General features: G+C 40.8%; 1 protein-coding gene across 1 annotated transcript; it reads left to right on the top strand.

The window, feature by feature from the left end:
• The first annotated feature begins 1640 nt into the window (after positions 1–1640).
• On the top strand, positions 1641–23559 carry LOC125231860 (alanine aminotransferase 2-like). Its single transcript, XM_048137441.1, has 10 exons — positions 1641–1782; positions 9101–9190; positions 9707–9801; positions 12037–12227; positions 12574–12776; positions 15037–15159; positions 16052–16258; positions 16826–16969; positions 17510–17624; positions 23121–23559. The coding sequence occupies exons 1-10, from the start codon at positions 1669–1671 to the stop codon at positions 23285–23287; spliced, it is 1449 nt and encodes a 482-aa protein (XP_047993398.1). The 5' UTR covers positions 1641–1668; the 3' UTR covers positions 23288–23559.
• Positions 23560–24276: the final 717 nt, after the last annotated feature.

Here is a 24276-nt window from a genome sequence, read left to right as displayed (position 1 = left end):
GCGATAAATTTAAATCGACACGAGTTCATTATATGGCAGGTCGAAACTTCGGAGGCTCATCTTTACTGAAAAACGTCGTACGATACACGTGCGAAAAGGAAATTCGTAACTCGTGTCGATTTAAATTTTAATTTATCGCCTAAACTTACTTCTTCTATTTAAATTTAGTTCTGTTGACACTATCGATACTGACTGTACAATGTACATGCATTATAATTTATCACGTGCATCGACGGATCGTGAGAACACTATATTAAACCATAAATTAAATATAACAAGATCATACCATCCCATACATTAAAATGCGACCGCCTAAGACCGCGCTTACACTCCACCACACATAGATGGCGCCACAAAAAAAATTTCTTGTAGCTTTCGATTATACTTGTAGATGGCGTTAAGTGTCACTTTTGACATAGATTTACGGCTCGGAATTGACACTTAATGCCAATCTACAAATAATCGGTGGCAACAAGGCATTTTTTGTGGCGCCATCTATGTGTGGTGGAGTGTAAGCGCGTTCGTAGGGTTATGATTAAACCCATCGATTTACAGTAAAACAATCTGCATTCAGTCCACGTGTGCTGAGACATGTTTAGCGATGGAAACCTGCAGGTAAATATTATTTTTCTATCTAATATTACTTATTAGATTTTGTGTCTACTTTGGGTGAATAAAAACTACCTACTTACATCCCTAACGTCGTGGCTTGCGTGGGCGACGGTCGCGCGACGGTCGCGCGACGGCGATGCGACGCATACGAATTCAAACCTTATCGATATGGAAGCATGAGACGCGACGGCGACGGTCGCGCGACCGTCGCCCACGCAAGACACGTCGTAAAGCCTGAAATAGTAATAAAATAATAATTATAATGTACTTATTAGTTTTCTGCCTATAAACCCGATCGTCGAAGATCGGCGAATTTCGAATTCCGGTGGCCATTTTTTTGTGTGACAAGCTACTATAATATGTATGTGTATGTATAAGTATATATTATGATTATTACATATATAATTGCTTGAGAACTCACAACACAAGCCTTTTGAGATTACCGTGATGCTTCTGTGTAGGAAAGGTTTTCAGAACTTTATATAAAATGTCATACCTATGATATTAGCCAGTACTTTTCCGGTGAAGGAAAACATCCAATTATAGTGATACGCCATTCCTGAAAATATTGTTATTTATTAGTTATTACAAATCATTAATATAAGTATGTGAATTTTACATATAGAAACTAAGACTAAACCTAAAACTTAAAATCAAGCTTATATCTAAAATAGGCCCTTCAGGCATTGTACTTATGATGCTGGCGATATCTCCTCACTGTATCGCAATGTAATATTGTGAGAGGAAGTCCCCAGCTCTTCGGTCACCTTACGTCAACCAGACTAAATTAACATTAACAAATTCGCGGTACCCAAGATAACCTCAAACATCAATCACAAGGAAAATCTCAGGGAATCACCGAGCCCAGATTCTCATGGCACAATCGAAACTTCATCTCTTCAAATAGACTCTATTGCCTTACTAGCAAACATTATAATGGCTTGTTTTTTGCATAAAAACTAGCAACCAGCTGATCAACGCAGTTTCAATAAATACATAGTACGTCGTTCTAAGAATGCATTGTACAGTTATAGTTGAAAGGGGCAAGTTGGCAATATGAAGTTGGAGTCTACTACGGAATGTGTGAATCAGAATCTTCTGAATATTCAGTATGCAGTGCGGGGTCCAATTGTGGCGAGGGCAGCGCAAATCGAAAAGGAACTAGAAAAGGTACTTTTAACATTTAAAAAGTTTTTTTTTAATAAACGGTCAAAGAAATCATAAAAAAATGTAATTGTAATTTTCTATGGAATATAAACCTTCGCCTCTACATTTTGAAATTTGTAAGAGTAATGGCTCGTCATGATTCCGCCCACGTCAAGGTTAGGGTTAGGGAGGCACGCAAAATGGGCCATTTTTTTTCAAAGTTGTCCACCCCATTTTTTTTGTAACATGGGTATTTTTTACACGATTCATACTCAGAATCGCGAGGTCTTTCGATCCTGATAGTAGAAAAAGAATGTCCCAAGATTTCCATACATTTTTCAAACCTTCCATTCCGTTACCGCCATACAAAATTTATGAAAAAATGGTAACGGAATGGGAAAAAACCTGGGGACAATTTTTCTCCTATTAGGACTGAAAGAGCTGATTCTGAGAGGAAACCACATAAAAAATTCCAAATCCAAAAAAAAGTAAGGTGGACAACTTTGAAAAAAAAAATGGCTCTGATGAAGACAACTGGGCTTGCTCAAAATTTTTGCTTGACCGTTTATATGAGATTTTATGGTATAAAATATAGGTATTTATGAGTGTTTTGATCTTTGAGAAAGTTCCCCTAAAATCCCTTTTTAAAATCCCATTTAGGTAAGGGTAATGTTAGGTATTTTATACGGAGAATGTGCCCTTAAACCGTATCTGTAATTTATCACGGCGCGTATATTCCGACGGTTCCTCTCTCTGCAGCCCTAACCACCGGCAGCTTGGGCCCTGCCCCGCTGCTGGCGGCACCCTAGGTTAGGTTTTTTATAATGTGTTTATATATTTTGTATGTGGTTTTGTATTTTACTTTTATAATCATATTATAAAATAGCCTAACTTAAGAAGAAAGATAAATAAAGAGAATAATAATAATATTCATTTATTGAGGACCAACTTGGATCATTTTTGTTAGTAACATAATACACCGTGTTTTTTTGTTTTCCATTAAATTGGACACGTAGCTAGGTTCATTATCAGGAACCACCCTGTATATAACTTTTATTTGACGGCACATGACAAAAAAATCACATTAGGAATTGGTAAAGGGTGTCACACACGCGTTTAGTAATTATCTTTATTTTTTTAATAACTCGATAACCTTTAGTTAAGACGCTAGTTTCTTAGAGAAATCAATTGTGTTTGATCTGAAGAACCTTCCCTTAAAGTTAACGGAACTCAATAAAAACAGGATGTATATGTAACAACTTAAGACTAGTGTTAGTATACGTAACTATTTACATTTAACTTAAATCTATTTATTCCTACGCACACGGGTCATGCAGAAATTATTTAGATAGAGGCCGCAATCATAGTCAGGATGCTGTTTAAGTTGAAACGCATGTTTTTAAAAAGTGTAACTTCAATATTGTTAAGCTAGTTAATATTATCTAAACTTCGTTATTATTATCGGCGCATGTTCAAATTGTTTTGAAATTCTTTATATCTATTGTCCTCATTAATGTTTAGATGTTCATAATGAACACAGTCTCACTTTGGTTTTCGCTATAAGTAAAGTTAGCTTACACGATATATTATTAAATGAAAAGCAATTTTGTTTTACTGCACAAATTAGCATAATATAACATTAGGTTATGGTTACCGCTTTCCATCAGGCGGACCGTATGCTTGTTTGCCACCGACGTAGTATTAAAAAAAATATAAAATCGTTTTATTTTAACAATCCAATCATTTCTGATTTTCCTCAAACATTCGCCATCTTATATTCACCCAACCTGATCCTGCGAATTCGTTGAATTTCTTTCGAGCCCTTTTCAAATTCAAGCGCATTTTCCCGGAAAGGTACTTGAATTTTAAAAATAAACGTATTGGAAAAACGTTTGTATGTATTAAGTCGTCGATTTTTTTTTCATCGGTTTAGAGCCCTATTCTGGTATTTTAAATTTGTTAAGGGTTTGAACTACGTTTGATATGGCCTTATGAATCATGTTGTTGATTAGCAAGAATTTTTGACACTACTTCTATCGTAAAAAAATCACTGGCTTGATTATCGTTTTGGTTGCTCAGTTGGCAGAGCGGTAATCCAGAGGTCGTGAGTTCAAGTCTTACTCAAGGCACTAATTTTATATTACACATTTTATTCTACGATGCGTTTATGTTAATCAAAAGTATAATAAAAAAAATCTGTCTCTCTTCGAATGTCGCAAAAGTACCTACGATGTAACATGCTCTACAAATAAGTATAATAAGTTTTGGTTTCTACGCCCTATAATTACATAACTATATGGCAACAACATTGTATGGTATTTTTTTGGGTACTATAAACTGGTTATTAAATTTGATTAAAGAAAAAACGACGGATACCACCAGTGGCGAAGAGCGGATTCGAACCGGTGTCTTTAGCAATCCGGGCTAACGTCATTAACCCGTAGCCCACCCCGTCACCCCGTCGTCATCGTTTTTTTTTCTTTAATATATGACATCTTATTTCGATTTTTGATTAATATAGTAGTGAGACTACTTAAAAAAACACAAATCAAAATATTTGTTAAAATAATTTGATTTGTTCCCATAGTTACATAATATAAATACGAACATTTTCGTATCAAATTGGCAAACGAGAATCGGCTGATATTTAAGGTAAAGGCACCCTTTCTGGACCTTTCTGTCCTGCACCCCATTAGGGTAATGGTGCTTTTCGTTAATATGTTATAAGGTTTATTTTCTTAAGGGCCGGTTTAATGTATAGTACCCATTGTGTACCTTTAAGAAAGTCGCTATTTTGTTCAAAGAAAACATCGAAGATCAAATGGCATTATCCTTAACCTCAGAATCGGTTTTATGGAAACCTGGGACAGTTGGGGTAAGTATTGAGTTGGCATGATTAAAAGCCTGTAGTTGACCATTTCTTTTTTTGCCATTTTTTTATATTAATACTAGCTTTTGCCCGCGGCTTCGCTCGCGTTAGAAAGAGACAAAAGTAGCCCAGATTTGCATGTGTATAATCGTTTGGCCCTTAGTGCGTTTTCACATTATCCGATCCGATATCGGATGTCGGACCGCTATCCCATACATTACAGGCGCCATCTTGGATTTTTTCTATTGAAATCCTTCCGACATCCGATATCGGATCGGATAATGTGAAAACGCACTTAGGGTCACATGTAATGTAACTGGCATTGTAACTTGAGTAGTTTCATGTGCTCTGCTTACCCCTTCATGGGATACAGGCGTGATTGTATGTATGTATGTATGTATGTAATGTAACTTTTGGAAATAAAGATTTTTTTTTATTTACTTTCGGCAGCTTTCGGTCATAATCGGGCAAAAATAAACGAGGTACCGTACCGAAGTACCTAATCGCAACTTCGATTGCAAAAGTTGTTCAAATCGGACTGAGTAAAAAAACCTTGACCATAAACTTCTTGTCCTTGAACTAAACTTGAGACATGAATATGTAATAAAACAGCAAACAATATGCTATCGCTGATTAGAATAGTTACTACCTATTTTAAAGAGCAATACATATGAGCACAAATGAGACAGTCACGGTGTTGCCTTTTATGCATATTTCTTGATAAGCTTTAGGTACAGTCAACCAATTGGGACCCTAGGCCACTGTAAAACTATGTCATAGTGACGTTATAAACCAGATTGTAAGAAATCTCTTACTGCTTGTCATTGTGACATGGTTGTAGAGTGGCCTATAGGGTTCCAATTGGGTCACTGTACCTACAGATGTTTTAACCGAATGGAAGGCTAAACTTGCACAGTCAACCAATTGGAACCACTCTACAATCATGTCAAAATGACACGCAGTGAGAGATTTCTCCAAATCTGACTTATAACGTCACTGTGACATAGTTCTACAGTGGCCTAGGGTTCCAATTTGTTGATTGTACACTTTAATGCAAAGAATCATGAAACTGAGCCTCTAAATTTACGTTATACACCGTGTTTTTTTTGTTTTCCGTTAAATTCGACACATTTGTTAGGTTAATTAACATGAACCACACCCGGTATATCACTTTTTTTGTTAAATTGGGAAAAAATATCTTTGTCGTTTTCTTACATAATAAATCTTGAAAAAACCTTCAAACCTGGGCCGAGTTTCATCTCTTAGCCATGCTTAAACTCCCAACTAATTCAGCTTTAAAAAAAAAACAAAATCTAAATATGGTTCATTCGTTTGAAACCTACTGTCACAGACAGACACGTCTTATTACACCCCGTCGTTTCTGTGTCCGGGGGTTAAAAGGAGTAGAGTATCAATTGAATGTATTTTCACCTATAAGGCACTGGTCCCACCGCGAGCTAGTAAGCTATGAGCTATCGGCTATAAAAACAAACAAAAAATAAGCACTCCCGTGCAAATAAAAGAGACACGGCGATATTGATAGCTCACTGCTGCGCGAGTAACTATAAACATCGCCGTGTCTCTTTTATTTACGCGGGAGTGAATGTGTTTTGTTCGTTTTTATAGCCGATAGCTCATAGTTTAGGCTTGGTTTAGGTACTAGCTCGCGATGGGACCCGTGCCTAACATACGGGTGTAATGTAGTATCGTGGGAAGCGGAGAAGTAGCATTACCTCGCGTGATAGGGCATAGCGGAGGAACTTGCGGCCATTCTCGCAGGGAGGCAATAAAAGCATATTTTTGACAGGATTGAGTGGATGGGGCGGCTGCCTCATTGTTTTGCAATAAGGAATTTAATAATAAAATGAAAATTTAAGCATGAGGGTCATTGGTTTACCTGCTTAAGTATATCTGTGTGCGTAGCCGAATGTCAACACGCTTTATTCGCACGATTACGATTCGCTCACGAATCGTAATCGTGCATACTGCATACGCACACTGGTATTATCAGGGTCTTCAAAAAAGAATTGAAAACGCACATTCCCATCCATCGGGGTTGCAGGAACCCATAGGCTTCGGTAGTCGCTTTTGCATGTTTACTAACCAAACCAACAAATACAAAGGTTAGACATTAAGATAACGTGGATCCAAATATAGTGGCCTGCTAAATGAAGATATTATCGAATTATCCTGCATAAGTGGGATTGCAAATGGTAATTTATTACCTCTAATAAATATTTCTCAGTAGTACAAGGTTGAGAGCAGATAACTCAAGTGGCGTTCAAGGAAAGTGGCGATAACTATTCAGGAAGTTTTCTTGGAGTGATTGTTTTGTTTATCAATAAACCGATTAATATCATAAGTATCATAACAAATGATGATGAGATTAAATATAAGAAGATCATATTATTCCATACACTAAAATGCGACCGCATAAGAACGCGCATACACTACACCACACATAGATGGCGCCACAAAAAAAGTCTTGTAGCTTTCGATTATACTTGTAGATGGCGTTAAGTGTCACTTTTGACACGATTTTTCTGTTGCGAGAACTCGATGTCGTTACTCAAAAATCTGTTTAAAACTGCTAATTGAGAAATTGGTAAATGGTAAATTATTTTTTTGAATTTTGTATAACTAGCTTTATTTAGGTATAGTGTGTGAACCTGCATTAGAAATCTATATTATTTATGGTCATGGTTCGTTAATATTTCTTGTATGTGGGTTGCTTTTGCACATTGTTATTTTTCCTCAGTCACCCGTTGACTACGAACGCTGTAAAGTGTTCGAAACGTCAGGATGAATTGTATATTCATTATACGCGATTTAATCCGTTTACATAGTTTTTTTTTCATAGCTTCCCCAAAACTTCTGCCCGATACATTTATGTACCTACCGCCGTGGTAAGACCTAGGTTTATCAAATCAATGTCGTTATAGTCCGAAGTAAACAACAAATATTGGATGCCAATCGGCATCTACTTCGGGCCTTTACGAGTACAGTAATATAATAATACTAGCTTTTGCCCGCGGCTTCGCTCGCGTTAGAAAGAGACAAAAAGTAGCCTATGTCACTCTCTATCCCTTCAACTATCTCCACTTAAAAAAATACGTCAATTCGTCACTACGTTTCGCCGTGAAAAACGGACAAACAAACAGACACACACACTTTCCCATTAATAATATTAGTATAGAAAAAAAAAACTAGATAAGTACCTACATAGAATATATCCTCCACTCAGAAATACAATGCCGTTTAGATCAAGTATTTTGCCGCAGCTTCGCCGCTACGCTATTCCACGCTAGTGCGTAAGTTATGTTAGTTGTTGGCTATAAGGCAGATTTATTGCCCTGTTTGTGCACCCCCCACCCCACAGGAGGGGGGGGGGGTCACGTTCCTGAATTATTACCGTAGGCGCAGGTTGCGACAGTTGTTTCAGTTTTTTAGTGTGCCTTTTGGGGAGCATTTTGTAATGTGTTTGTTTTATATTAAAGGGGGTCAATGATTATAACTGTGCAGGACGGGTTGAAACTTTTATACTCATGTTAAGTCTACTCTAACATACAGTCATTTTTTTATTTATTTCTAATAACAATACTGAGATGCTTACTACTACAATTTCGCCAAACCAAAGTTTAATACAACTAACTACATCTTACGGGCCCATTTAGAAGGTACGAGAACTCGCGTACGAGTTTTATTACATTACGGCATTTGATGGCTGTGCTAAATTGTATGTAACCTCAAAAGCTCGCAATGTAACTAAAATCGCATGCGAGTTCGCACGCCGTCTAAGGCCTGATTTACATACAAACAATTTTGCACAGCCATCAAATACCGCAATATAATAAAACTCGTATGCGAGTTCTCGTACCGTCTAAATGGGCCCTAAATCAGGCCTACGAATACCGGAACCCCACCTCGAACACTGGCGATCAAATATATGAAAGAGGCGCGTTCCTAGCACACAGTCTAAGCTCGTGTAGGTGAACGCGTACTATGCTTGTATGAGTGAAATATGATAGATCGACTTGTTCGCGTTTTTGACAGGCGGTAACTGTGACGTAACCGAGATTGGGTGGCCGCCCACAGCGGGGAGCGGCCAAACTTTCAGCGGGGAGCGGGAGTGGCCATACTGTACGATAGTACTCTTTATTATACTGTGCCGAAACCCAGGGCTAAGATGGACGACTGTCTCTTATTTGTCTGTCACGTTCTAACGAAGTAAGTGCGAAAGTGACGCATGATATGACAAGTGACCAAAACCCGACCATTAGTACGGCCACTGGACTAGAGTACTGGTTGCCGATATCGTAAAGAAAAAAATACGATGCACTAGCAGCATAGATTAAATATAAGAAGATTATACCATCCCATATCTTAAAATGTGACCGCCTAAGAACGCGCATACACTACACCACACATAGATGTCAAAACTTCTACAATACCTTTAAACATTTTTTTTTTCAGGGTGTAAAGAAACCTTTTGACCGCGTAGTACGCGCGAACATAGGAGACTGTCATGCGCTCGGCCAAGCCCCTTTCACCTTCATTCGTCAGGTCAGTAAATCATTCATTCATCTACTATCAGCCTCATTTACACCCCATTAGTTTCGATTCTAGCGGATTTTGGCACAACTAAAGGACATTAAAAAAAATTGTAAATCTAACTCTTTTAACTACACGAATTGGTCTTGTTTATCTACTTGAACATTAACTCTGTATGACTTTAGGCAAAGACATATGTGACTCTGTATAGATAGCTACAGTCTAAGAAAAAAACGTACCTCAAAACGTTACACCTTTGGGGGACGCTCGGCTAGATGGCGCTAATATTAATATTTGACATTTTAACACATATCAAGCTAAGAATATGGGCCAAATTGTCAAAACTGAGGTTTAAAAGTTTTAAACTTGTGTCTAGAGATGGCAGTCTATGCACTGTGATTACATATTTTACTTTGACAGTAACTCTCTATAATACTTGATCCTTTGCTTTAGGTTAGGTCTATCATACAACTTTTAAACAACACTTGCTTGTTGTACCATTTTAATATTTATTTTAATATTTTGCAGGTGCAAGCGCTAGTCGCCTGTCCTCAGCTGCTGTCAAGCCCAGATATCCCTGATGATGTAAAAGCGAGAGCTAAGGAACTGTTGGCAGATTGCACGTAAGTTATACGAATAAAAAATATAAAATTTGATTTTTATAATCTGATAAATAAAATAAAAAATTAAAAGTAGCAATATTGTAGTGTTGCCCCTTTCAAATAAATATTGAAGTCAGAAAGTGGGGACGATACCACTAAGTTTGCCACTTTAATTTTAACAATCTTTTGCCGGGCTGTAAAGTAAATATCGACTTCATTTATTTTATACAATTTTGAGATATTGAGATATTTAGAGTAATGTCTCAAATAAATCATCAATTGTAATACAAATCAAATTATATTTAAATATAATAGGCTTCCCCAAATGAATGGGATAAGGGCAGGCGAATGATGATGTGGCTTCCTCATTATCGCCGCACGAGTACTTTTAGCGAATGTAATATTGTTTCGATACACAAATAACAGTCAAAATATCTTTCTCAAGACACTGCCCTAAAGACACTTTGTAATACAATTTTCCCTAAACCAATTTCGGCTGATGCAAAGATTTCAAAATTTTCAAAGGATAGGGCAATTCAATGTTCCGACTCAGCATTCTCTTTGATGCGACCGTTGACGAGTACAGTTCATTCACAAGAACTGGTACTAATGGAACTAATGAGTGAATGACATGAAGCACACATTTTTTTTTAAATAAATAAATAAACATTATAATAGGACATTATTACACACATTGACCTACAATGCATGTGTGTGACAGATTAAGCAATATTAAAGCCTGGCCAGAGACATGACTAGTCAGGAGGGCGCTGTTATTCTGATGTTTGCGGTGACAGTTCAGTTAAGTATGAAGAAAATAGTTCTAATGAAATTCCGCAACATGGCGCGTAGTCATAATTGGATTTGATTGTTTGTTATTGTTATTGTAGTCATATATTTCTGATCAGGACGGTAGTTAGAATCTCGTGACCGTTACTAACTACTAAGTTACAGATGTAACTCATACAATCAAAGTTTCGTTTATGCCATTATAGTGTCAGCTTTTGTGAAACGATCCGTACGCATTGCGCCCGCGGTTGTCACATAGACTACACTGCACTGTCCAGGATTGTACTGGCAATATTTTCAGTTCCGGTTTGGCACATCCTTACGAAGTAATATATAAATCACTAGGTTGGTTTAGGTGGTTCCGTTTCCTGTTTGGGCATTGTGCGAAACACGTGCGTGCAAAAACGCAATTATAAACGCATTTGTGCAAAAAACGCGAAAATGTGCTTACAAAATCACGCAGCGCTAAACTGGAGCTAAACGATAACGCCATTAAGAACAGTAACAAGCATAACAATGTTTCTTATTGAATATATAAAAAAAATTGTAATTTGTACTGAAGAAAGCGCAATCTGGCTCGATACATATTTAAGCTTAACTAATGACCCACTCTTTCACTCTAAATACTTAAGTGTGATAATGTACAATTCCTCAGCAGCAAATAAGTGTGATAATGTAGGCAGCCCTGTACAATTCCTCAAATTGAATTCTTGTCTTTAATTTTAATCAGGCGATAGCGCTAATCCAAACGACTAAGCTGATAAACTAGCAGGTAAAGTTCTAGCAAGAAAAAGATAACATAAATCTCAGACGCAAGGAGTCACTGCGAAAACAGCTGGGTGATGAATTGATGATGATGCATCAATTTCAGATTCTTTAGCATTATCCGTTGTTTATATTAAGGTCGGATGTGGAGAAGAATAAATAGAAAAATGCTGATATGTTGAAAATTTCAACGTTATTTGTTTTAATATCTCTATCACAATATTCCTTATTCACTATTATTACAGAATATAACAATGATCATGATTTTGATACTTATTCCCATATGAAATTTCGCGACAACGAGCACTAGACGGTCTTGCCTTACTCAGCGCGGGGAGACGGTCAACCCGCCGAGCCTCAAAAAAAGTGATTTTGAACAGCTTTGTAAAGTAGAATATTTCGGGTTCGATCGGCGGGTTATTTATTAGGGTTCGAATCCCGGTAAGGGCCTTTATTTGTGTGATGAGCACAGATATTTGTTCCTGAGTCATGGATGTTTTCTATGTATATAAGTATTTATATATTATATATATCGTTGTCTGAGTACCCACAACACAAGCCTTCTTGAGCTTACTGTGGGGCTCAGTCAACCTGTGTAAGAATGTCCTATAATATTTATTTATTTATTTATATTTGTTGGCCCATAGGACCATGCCGATTACTCCAGACTACTTTCATTGTCTAGTTTTTCTCTCCCATCAGGAAAGGCTCTGTTGGCGCATATTCTCCATCCCAAGGCTTATTAGTCGTCCGTCGTCGAGCAGCTCAATATTTGTCGACAAGGGATGGAGTACCGGCCTACCCTGAACAGATATACTTGGGTTCTGGTGCCAGTGATCTTATTAAGGCAGTGCTATCGCTGTTCGGTGGTGATGTCGATGGAAAACCTTCATGTGAGTATGTTTGTAACAGTGAAACTTATATTTGACTCACTGTCTTTCAGAACACAAAGTTTTCTTGGTTTGTGTTTTGGAAAAACAAGGGGATCTTCGGGTTTTCCCAAAAACTGCTAGGAGACAATGATAGTCTTCATCATGATTTGCATTAACTTATGATTCTTTGAGCTTATCCGTTAGTCACAGTCAAAGCATAAGGAGGACCCAAGATCCAGGCTTGCTTGTTCTTGGCGCAGAATCTCCTATTCTAGAGGAACTTGATCCAAAGCGTTTCTGGTAGTCACGACCATGAGGAAATGACTAGAAATAATCCAATAGTAAAAGTTGTTTATTTTCTTTCCAGCGGTAATGATCCCAATCCCCCAATACCCCGTATTCTCTGGTACCCTCTCAGAGCTGGGCATTGGGCAAGCCCACTATTACCTGGATGAAGCTCACGGCTGGGCTCTGATGGCTGATGAACTGGAGCGGAGCTGGATGGAGGCTAGTGAGACCAGTGCTGTTAGAGCACTGGTTGTTATAAATCCTGGAAATCCTACTGGTCAGGTAAATGCTACTACTTCATCTAGGAGATATTAAAGAGTAGCTTAGGACCTTAGAGGAATAAGTAAGGGAAGAGTTGCGTGAATTATCAGTACCACTACTCGATACTAGGTGGCAACTGCGTCTCGTCTGCCAAAAATTGAATATTAGAACAGTTTATAATTTATATTACAAACCTAAGGAATTGAAACAGAATACTGATTAATACTATTGCAATATTAGCTAAAAAATTGTGAGCATTAGACTTTTCGTTCGTCACGACATCTATTGACAAGTAGCAGTACTGATAAGTTACGCTAGTTGAAGCGTGATTGACGCGTGATTGTCGCTAGATGTCACTTGACTGTGCTTATACAAATAACCCGCATTTACTGATGTATTGGAGTTACAGCTCTTCCCTTACCTATTTCTCTATATTAGGACTAAGAGTAGCTCAGTAAAGATCAGCTTAGTACCTTAGTTCCTCTGCCTTAACTGCTGTTCTCCGACACGTTATCAGAGGTATTGGGCAAACCTACTACTATTTGGATGAAGCCCACGGCTGGGCACTGATGCCTGATGAACTGGGGGGCCTCTGGATGGAGGCTAGCGAGTTATAAATCCTGCTGGACAGGAATATGGTGGTGCCCAAAGACACGTGTCCCTCAAGTTTTTAACTGTTAATTTGGTCCAGATATTCAAAGACCATGCTTTAAATAACCTAACCACAAAATTAAAATTTTGAAAAAACCCCCGACCTCGACATAGTGGACCGATTTTCATGAAACATGGCTAAGAACACTCCTGACTAACTCAGCTTTCAAACAAAAAAAAACTAAATCAAAATCGGTTCATCCGTTCGGGAGCTACGATACCACAGACAGACACACAGACAGATAGACAAACAGACAGACAGACAGACAGACAGACAGAAAGACAAACAGACAGACAGACAGACAGACGGACAGACAGACAGAGAGACAAGTCAAACTTATAACACCCCGTCGTTTTTGCGTCGGGGGTTAAGTAACACTTTTTAGTCCGTTTTGTCAATGAAGCAAATGAATCCTGAACATCGTGACACCGAACGTTGCCTGGCTTAGCAACCTCAAGGCTACACTCTGATTGCTTTTAGATATAATTTGCCATACGATTAAATAAATAAATAAGCAAATGGCAGTCCTAATTGAACTAACACTTATAATATAAAGCCTGGGTGGCTAGCCGAATGGCACAATCGCTCACGAAACGCTCACGAAACGAAGCGCTAGTAGATATCTATCTCTATCGCGCTTGCGTATTGGCGCGACAGAGCCAGCGGCGTATCGCTTTCGTTTGGCGTCGGAGAAATGCCATTCGGCTACGGGGCCTGCAGGCGTAGCACATGATGGCCGCGGGAGTATGTCGCCGCGAGATAGACTACCTGTCCTTATGTCATTAATACAATTAGACAAAGACGTGTCATCTATCTCGCGGCGACATACTCCCGCGGCCATCATGTGCTAGGCCTACTGGACAGAGATGTATGACTATGCGCCATTTTATAAGATTAATTCGTGGATCAATCGCAAATCCGTGGTTGTTGCAATATGTCTCTTTTAAAATACCAACGCCTTTTGTACGAACTACTCTTAGACCTCGCGCCACACTTCTGTTTGTTATCCCCAGCACCAATACTGTAGCTTTAGATTCCAGCCCTTTGTACGTAGCACTGAATCACATTAATAATATTCTTTTGTTTGACCCCCAGACTGACATATTCTCACAGGGGGAACCGAAGCTTCTATAGCCACTATGTAATATTGTGTAGTCCTGTCTAGTTCGTTAATTTTATTCAATTTACCTATATAGTTGTGTATGTATAGTTTAATGTAATGTTACCTATAACTTACATGTTTGGTTTACCTGTTAGTGTAAGTTGGTTGATAATAAATGAAATGAAATGAAATTTGATTAGAACTATTTTCATCATACTGGGCTGGACTTTCTATATACTGGACTGCATGTCCACCGCATACATCAGAATAACACCCTCATGGTCCGGCTTTAGGTAGAATGGAGAGTCTAACGGCCCAGCCACGACATTGGTCTAAGCGCGCCAGCGGTGAGCGGAAGCCATACGTGCGAATGAAAAGTCCCATCGCTGTGCGCCAATGTATGGCTACCGCTCACCGCTGTCGCGCTTAGACCAATGTCGTGGCTGAGCCGTAACGGGAAAGGTAGCCCCTAGTTTAAGATACTACAGTAAGTGTTATTAACTAAGTAACTAAAATGCCTCTTCTAGGTGCTGACACGAGAAAATATGGAGGAGATCATCAAGTTCGCACATCGGCGGCGACTTTTCCTCTTAGCTGATGAAGTCTATCAGGAGAACATCGTCTCGAAGCCATTTTTGTCCTTTAAAAAGGTTTGTAGCTCTGTTATAGATATTATTTCTTTAACTGTGAACAGTTTTGCTCTTCTCTCTCCTGGGGGGTTACCATGACGTGCTAAAGCCGTTCAGTTTAGGTTGAGAGAGAGGGACGGAGCTATGTAACTGCTATAGCTGTGTCCCTTTCTCTCAACCTAAACTGAACGTCTTTACTACGTCATGGTAACCCCCCAGCGGGCGTATCATGCTGCCAATTTTATCACTTATCCACGTGGATAAGACATCTGTCACTCTCACACTGACGTACTTGCTAAAGCGTGACGGATGCTTTATCCACGTGGATAAGTGATAAAATTGGCAGCATGATACGCCGGCTGGTCATACATACAGATGTAGTGCAAAAGGGTTTCCTTCGTATTTTTCCGGAAACGTTCGTATTTGTCATGCTAGTTCAGTCAATGTCAGTACATCTTGCACTGTGACTGCAATAGCATGACGCGTTCGTACGTTTCCGTAACAATACGAAGGCAAATCTTTTCGGACTACATCTGTATAGAATTACATCTGTACGGAACGCCACAATAATTTATTTGATGCTAACTAAATACTTTGAAATCTACATAAGTGCTTGTTTACTAAGGGTCACTTGCACCACCGAAAATGGAGGGTTTAACCTGAGGTTGAGGTTGACATTTTTGTTGGTGCAATTTGCGACAATTTGTGCCGATTCTGGTTCATTTATTTGCGTGTTTGTCTAGAAAGTGGCACCAAAAATAAATCGAATGACTTTTACATCAGACAAAAATGAAATTTCGGAGACCAGTTGCAACTTATAGCTTGTGAAATTAGTCACTTGACATGTATGTACATCGTATTAAAGATACCTTCCTAATGATTTCTAACTGTTACTTCAATGTTCATTCGACAGGTGATGCACGAAATGGGCGCTCCATACTCCTCGATGGAGTTGGCCAGCTTCATAACAGCATCCAAGGGATGGGCAGCAGAGTGCGGAACCCGTGCCGGATTGGCTGAAATTCCCAGGCTGTCAGAAACTGCAAGAAAGGCGTTCGAAGCTTCGAGAGCTGTGGCGCAGTGTCCTAACTTGTTGGGGCAAGTAGCGCTAGATTGTGTTGTAAGTACTTAGTAAGGCTTTACTATCGAGATAATAGCATATGTTTGCCCAGTGAAAGAATGTACCAAGGATCGTACATAAATATCGTTGCGTTGATAGACCGGATGCAGATCTCCGTGAACTCGAAAGGATAGGTACCTAAATATCGGGCAGCCAAAGTGCTTACTTGGGCCGACCAACTGTTTTGGGCTGTCCAGACCCTTTAGCACAACTTGCCTTGTTCATACGTCAAGCGCGACTTCAAATATGGACTCCCGCGCGACAAGGCAAGTTGTGAACAAAACGTCAAAAGCTATGTTATCGCTTTGATGAGGATGACTCATTTTGTCTCATCGTGCTTATCAAATACCTATAGTAACTCACAGCTGCATTCAAGTATTGAGCGACGGATATCAACCAAACCCACCTCGGGTGACTGTCTACAGTCACCCGTGGGTTAGCCAAGTTACCAGAAATCGTAAAAAAAAGCTTGTGAGGTGACGATCAGAATTGTGGCACAATACCCTAGATTGTGTTGTAAGTTAATTATTATTTATTACAAGATGAAACGGGCTTATATATTTTCAGATGGAGCCACCAGCGCCCGGCGAACCGTCCTATGAACAGTTTGTGCGAGAGCTCGCAACCGTTCGACGAACGCTCTGCGAACGCACAGCTACCGCGTATCAGAAGCTCAACGCTATACCTACCTTCTCTTGTAATCCTATTGACGTAAGTAAAGAATAAACAATTGATTAACATTTTACTACCCTATTTTACAAGAAATGACTTGGAGTGGCACTGAAGCTTTAGTAGTTTCATGTGTTCTGCCTACCCCTTTATGGGATACAGGCGTGATTGTATGTATGTATGTATGACTTGGAAATCAAATCATAATGGTTTCCTATAAAGTCTGTTCGGAAAGAGAATTGTTATCAAACACGACGCAAAAACGATGGGGTGTTTATAACCGTTTACCGTCTATCTGTTTGACGTGTTTGTCTATCTGCCTGTCTGTCTGTTTGTCTGTCTGCGTGTGTGTCTGTCTGTGGCATCGTAGCTCCTGAACGGATGAACTGATTTAGATTTCGTTTTTTTTTTGTTTGAAAGCTGAGTTAGTCGGGAGTGTTCTTAGCCATGTTTTATGAAAATCGGTCTACTATGTCGCGGTCGGGGGTTTTTTCAAAATTTTAATATTGTGGTTCGGTTATCTTGAATTGTTGTCATATCGATTACAATTTTCTTAAATGATAATCATCGGCTATTTTCTAGGCGTCAATGTTCGCGTTTCCGAAGTTTTCTGTCCCTGCGCGCGCGACGACGGCAGCGCGAGCGCATGAGATGAAGCCTGATGAATTCTACTGTTTGCGGCTTCTAGAAGAAACAGGTAAAACTTCATATCTGTCTTTTTTTTTCGTCAAAAGGGTCATCAATACAAATCAGGAAGGTCATAACGTTACTAAAACTAATATATTTATCTGTCTTCTCTTCGTCTTATCATTAAGGCAGCAATTCCCGTTAAGTTTGTAGGTACATTTGCATCACGTCTTCGATTTTGATAAAAATTGGTCCATGAGTGAATTGGTGAATTGAGTTCATGATGCTGAGCAATATCCACTAGGTTTCCTACGAGCGTTTCGTTTCGTGAGCGTTATGGCATTCGGCTACGTACCCAGTAATGCCTATTCAATATTTATTCATACCAGTTTGTAAAATGTGACAATGAACTATCAATGACGTTGGAATATAAGCTTCTGCTCGTCATATAAGTACAAGTATCTACGCGTAAAAAGGATTTCAAACCGGTTGGTTCGTCGACAACTATACGCGGCGGTTTATACCATATATAAGTACGCGTAGGTACTTACGGTCACACACAATCGAAAAAGTACGCGTTCTTGGACCCGATTGACAGCAAAGGGACTTGATGACTTTGCGTACTTCCTTCAATTTTGATACATAGCAAAATCCAACCAATTTCTAAAATATTAACATCAGATACGTTTCTGAATTATTTACTTATGATCGTGTTTCTAAGCGCACCAATTGACATATGTACAGATGTAGTACGAAAAGATTTGCCTTCGAATTGTTACGGAAACGTACGAACGTGTCATGCTATTTCAGTCAGTGTCAGTACAAGATGTACTGACATTTACTGAACTAGCATGACATATAGGAATGTTTCCGAAGGAAACCCTTTTTGCGCTACACGCTTAGGTGTACCTAAGGACTAAGGAGCAGTATTACTGTATTAGTCACCAAATTGCATTAGTCATAATTCACCAATAACTTCCTGAATACTTCACTATCAACTATTTAAAACTCTTCTAAAAGATCACTATTTATCTATATCTTAGTTATCATAGATACCTAAACACACATTTATTATCATCGAGATATATAATATATATATATATATATATATATATATATATATATATATATATATATATATATATATATATATATATATATATATATATATATATATATATATTTATATGCTATATGTAGTAGTTTGTGTAGTGTATGTTTTATTGTATATGTGTAGTTTATGTATTAGTGTACTTGGTATGTGTCTAAATTTGTGTTTTTTATTTTCCTATTACTTATCTCTTTTATTTGCACCACCCGTTCACTTATTTTTGTTCGCTGTTTCGCTATTTGAAGGTTGGCTGGTAGAGATCGCTGCTCAGCGATAAGCCCGCCTGTTGTCACCCTAGTTTGTTAATTTCATTGGATCTAACTGTATCTTATGTTTTGTAGTGTGCAATAAAGTATTTTATTATTATACTCTTTATTTATTTTCTTTCTTAGGCTAGGCTGTTTATAATATGAATATAAAAGTAAAATACAAAAACACATACAAAACAATATAAAACACATATAAACACATTATAAAAAACCTAACCTAGGGTGCCGCCAGCAGCGGGGCAGGGCCCAAGCTGCCGGTGGTTAGGGCTGCAGAGAGAGGAACCGTCGAACTATCCGTGCTGTGTCCAAGATCACCGCCTTCTGCATCTGGCCCTTGATCCAGCCACCTAGCGAGAGTCTCTTAAGATGTTGGTCGAGACTCTTCGCTATGAGACCGTTCGCTGAAACGACTATCGGAACAATGATCGTTGATTCAACATCCCACATGGCGGTTATCTCGTGAGCCAAGTCTAGGTACTTACTGGACTTGTCCTTCTCGGCTTTCACGAGATTCTCATCATGGGGGATGGTGATGTCAACGAGCACTGCCCGGCGTTGCAGTCGATCTATTATCACAATGTCAGGTTTATTGGCTACAATAGTCCTGTCAGTGATAATAGATCGATCCCAATAGAGCGTGGCACGACCATTTTCGAGAACTGGCGCAGGTAAGTACTTGTAGTACGGTACTTCGCGGTCCACAAGGCCGTATTGAAGAGCAAGTTGCTGGTGAATAATCCTGGCTACGAGATTATGTCTGTGCAAGTACTCGCCGTTAGCAAGATGAGAACAACCGGAAATAATATGCCTGAGTGACTCTCCGGGACGGCGGCATGCCCGACAAATGTCGACCGTACCGTCCTTCAGGATATATTTCCGGTAGTTGTTCGTCATCATAACTTCGTCCGCAATTGCACAGGCAAAACCCTCGGTTTCTCCGAAGAGGTCCCCGAATCGTAACCAGTTCACCGATGCGAGCAGATCTACATCGGGTCCCGTGAGGGCCTTGTAGAACCGCCCGTGTAGCTGCTTGCTCTCCCATACCGCCTTGCGGTCCGCAGTACTTAGTACCACAGGTTTGCGCCAGTTCTGTTTCGCCAAGGAGAGCGGCGTGAGGTTTCCGTCCACTGCCACCACATCACGATGCATCCCGCACTCGTTGTTAAGGAAGTAATTCCTGAGATTGTACACCTCACGGTTGTGGAGATCTTTGGCGTTTAGGAAGCCTCGACCTCCGCACTTCCGTGGGATGTACAATCTCATAACAGACGAGCGCGGGTGTAACATACGGTGTGTGGTAAGCAGTGAGCGGACCCTCCGATCCAGGGCGTCCAGCTCAGTCTGGGTCCACCGTAGTATGCCAAAGGAGTATATGAGTAGAGGCATTACCCAGGCGTTAAAGGCGCGCACTTTGTTGCCTCCTGACAAAAGACTGTTAAGGACTTTTGTCAGCCGACTGAAAAAGCGCTCCTTCACCGACCGTCTAATGCCAACATCCTCAATACCCAACGACTGTGACATACCAAGGTACTTATAGGTTTCTGATTCAGAGATAGATCTGAACGACATCGTCTCAGAAAGTTGTAAATTTTCTGAATTTACAACCTCCCCCCGCTGTACATGCATGACCGCACACTTATCGACACCAAACTCCATTCTGATGGCGGTACTGAAAACTTCTGTGGTTTTCAATAGCACCATCAGGTCTTGGGTGTTCGGTGCAAATAGTTTGAGATCGTCCATGTACAGAAGGTGAGAGATGACTTCACCCTCTCTCCGAAGCCGGCAACCTAGCCCAGAATCCTTCAGCAGCGTGCTGAGGGGATTCAGAGCTAGGCAGAACCATAATGGACTCAAACTGTCACCCTGGAATATTCCTCGCTCAATTCTTATGAAGTCCTGCGGGCCAGGGGGGCCATCCCTGCCTCCTGGTTGACGAAGGACTGTGGTCCACTGCCTCATACATGCAGCCAGGAAGGATATTAAAGCTGCATCAAGTTTATACAGCTCCAATACCCTTCTCAGCCATGAATGAGGCACCGAATCATAGGCCTTCTTATAGTCAATCCAAGCGGCCGAAATGGCCCCCTTGTTCCGCCGAACTTGTTGGCAGATGGTCATGTCTATGAGGAGGAGCTCTTTAGTACCACGGGACCCAACCCTACATCCATTTTGAGCGGGAGCCAGAATGTTGTTAGCGACAATATGCGCGTTAATTTTTGCTCTCAAAATGGATGTAAGGAGCTTGTAAAGTGTAGGCAAGCACGTGATGGGTCTGTAGTTTTTTGCTTCCGTGGTACTACCGGACTTATAGAGCAGGAAAGTAACACCAGTTGTTAGGGAAGGTGGGAGAGAACCAAGATCGAGGGCTTGTTGAAATTGCGTTGCCAAACGCGAGTGCGAGCATCGAAACCATTTTAGCCAGAAGTTGTGCAATCCGTCCGGTCCAGGACTTTTCCAGTTCTGGGCCGCACGGGTAGCACAACTTACGTCGTCGGGGCTGATGGTGATAGCCCCCATAGGCTCGATGCTCTCGCACTCGCGTTCGACAACGGTCATCCACTCACCCTCCGTGTGTTCGACGGGCACCGACCAGATGCTACGCCAGAAATCAGACATGGCAGTAGCATCCGGCAGCCGCACGTCAGACACACGAGGGTCGGTTTCCTCCCACCTTCGGTATACTTTCCTTTGGTCACTTTGAAAAAGACGATTCTGCTGGAATCGGTCCACACGCTTTCTGTAGCGGCGAATACGGCTTGCCCATGCATAGACTTTCTGCTTCAGGAAGTCGATGCGCTCTGTGACATTGGCCAAATAGTCGCGGGGCCTGATGTCCGTCCCCGCGAACGCCTGGTTCACAAAGCGCATTACTCGGGGGCGATTATTACCCCCTCTGAAGCAGATCAACTTTGCAATGAGAGTCCTAAACGAGTTGATACGACGCTCGATCCGTACTTGCCATGCAGGGACACCTTCGGCGGTCCTAGTTGCACGGTCAGCGTCCGGAAACTTGACTCGAGCAACACGGCACGCCGCGATGGCCCCGCAGTACATGATCGAGTGTGTATCATCTAGATCTTTACTAGTCCGCATATATGGATCTAGTAAAGCATTTAAGGCTCCTATTAGCGCTAGATTGCGTCTATTCATGGGCAGACGTGGTAATCGTGGCCTAGGATTGCTTGTGGAGCGATACTGCGTAATCGCCTCTTCCAAAGACCTCCTCAGTTGCTCATTGGCAGGCTCACTCTCGTTCTGACTCGCGAAGTCCCCGCCGTCGTTACCGGAATCAACCCGCGGCGCCTCCGGTGCCAGGTCGGGTTCGGGCACCGGGTCCGGCGACATGGCGGGCAAATCCCGCCCCGAGGCAGGGTCCGCGCGAGTAGCGAGAGCCTCCTGGCGGAGCCGATCAAGTGTGGCGTCATCCAACCGCTTTGACCGCTGAATGACGCGCACCTGATCCGATAGCCGCTGCTCCGATACGGTGGTGGATGGCTCGAGTGCCTGAAACAGAGGCAGCATTCTCGAACGGTACGCGGATAGCCGGGTTCCCCCCTCTGTGGCCCCGTAATAGGCGCGCATGACATTCTCGTTTATTTCTCGAGTCCATGTCATGCGACGCACTACACCACCGGCAGCGGGAGCCGTGGGCGGGGCAGGATGTCCCGCAGGCCCCAAGCGTGCCGGCAGCGGTGGCCGCCCTCGTCGCGCAGGTGGTGGCGGCGGCGGCGGCGGCGGCCCGCTCTCGTCGCTGGACCCGTCGGTGTCGGGCGCCGTGGCGAACTCGTCGCCCGACGACGATGCGGACGGGGAGCTGGACGAGGCGGGCGGGGATGGTGGGCGTGCGTTTCTTTGTGCCGCTTTGGTGCGTGACCTCGTTAACATTTTCACAAATTTCACAATGCACTTATCGCCGTTTGACAGTTCATGCTGATATCCGTGTATTTAGATAGTATAGTAATTCGTTGGATGTTCTTCATTGTACATGATTTTAATGTAGCGTAAGAAATACACATAAACTGAACCACAAAAACCAAGAACGGCGATAAAAATACTATAAAAATAAATAAAATTGTGAAAATTTATCCAAAGACACGTCCGTCAGTGTCAGCGGTTTTTTTTTTTTTTTTTTTTTTTTTTTTTTTTTTTATTATTATTATTATCAAATGACAAATATTTTCAGGCGTCTGCGTAGTCCCAGGTTCAGGGTTCGGGCAAGCCGAAGGCACACTGCACTTCCGCACCACCATTCTTCATCCTCGTGAGGAGTTCAGCTACATGATGGAGCAGATCGCCAACTTCCACGTCAAGTTCCTTAAGGAGTATGAAGATGAGAGGAGCGAGGGCTAAAGCTTTCTGGATGCCGCAATCTATCTCTATCGCTCTTGCGCATTGGTGCGACAGAGACAGACTATATATTTGCGGCGTTTCGCGTACCAGAAATGCCATTTGGCTACGGAACAGAAAGCAACAGAGATGCATGTATTGTTTGATCGCGAAACAAACAAATTATAATCCGCAATTTAAGTATTCATTATGTATTTGTATTTATTTTTTATTTATTTGTATTGTAACTATTTTAAGTAAATAACCCTACTCGTATACTTGGAAAAGTAAGATTTTTTTTAAATTCTAAATGGGCTTACTCTTGGCCACAGACTAGCCAAAGGCAAAAACGTGGCCTCCGATGGAGTGAGCTCGCCCAGAAGATGCCTGTTCACTCTTGATTTGAAGGTTGCCGGGTTATATGAGCTCGGAAATATAGCCGCCGGCAAGGAATTCCACTCCTTGGCAGTGCGCATAAGAAAAGAAGAAGCAAAGTGCTTATAGTCTAATTAATAATTTAAGTATTAATAATTGTCTATTTGTATTTTTTTTTGTATTAACCATTTTAAGTAACTGTGAAATTGGAAAAATAAGAATAGTTTTATAAAATACTTATTCTTACTTACACCTTATTTTTTTGCGTTGTTTTATATGTCATATTGTAGTTACTGAATACCCTTCTTCATATTGTACTAAAGCCTGACCAAAGGGCGCTAATCTCATGTAGGTATGTGGTGGTGGTTCAATATTGAACAATGAAAAAAATAGTACTCCTGAAAATCCGCAACATGTCGCGTAGCGTAGTCATTTATAGGTTACCAGCTTTTGCCCGCGGCTTCGCTCGCGTTAAAAAGAGACAAAAAGTAGCCTATGTCACTGTCCTTCCCTTCAAAAATCTCCACTTAAAAAATCACGATAAGTCGTCGCTCCGTTTTGACGTGAAAGACGGACAAACAACCGGACATACACACTTTCCCATTTATAATATTACTATGGATACTTTATATTATGTA

Source organism: Leguminivora glycinivorella, chromosome 12 (genome assembly GCF_023078275.1).
Source record: "Leguminivora glycinivorella isolate SPB_JAAS2020 chromosome 12, LegGlyc_1.1, whole genome shotgun sequence".
Taxonomy (NCBI): Eukaryota; Metazoa; Arthropoda; class Insecta; order Lepidoptera; family Tortricidae; genus Leguminivora; species Leguminivora glycinivorella.
The sequence above is the reverse complement of the archived record's forward strand: the minus strand, read 5'-3'. Positions and strand labels throughout refer to the sequence as shown.

Excerpts from the sequence above, each read along its gene's own strand:
- LOC125231860 (XM_048137441.1), top strand. The coding sequence starts at position 1,669 with ATGAAGTTGGAGTCTACTACGGAATGTGTGAATCAGAATCTTCTGAAT. Across the intron at positions 12,228-12,573 it reads TGTCGATGGAAAACCTTCAT|CGGTAATGATCCCAATCCCC; the intron begins GTGAGTATGTTT and ends TTTTCTTTCCAG. Across the intron at positions 15,160-16,051 it reads CATTTTTGTCCTTTAAAAAG|GTGATGCACGAAATGGGCGC; the intron begins GTTTGTAGCTCT and ends TTCATTCGACAG.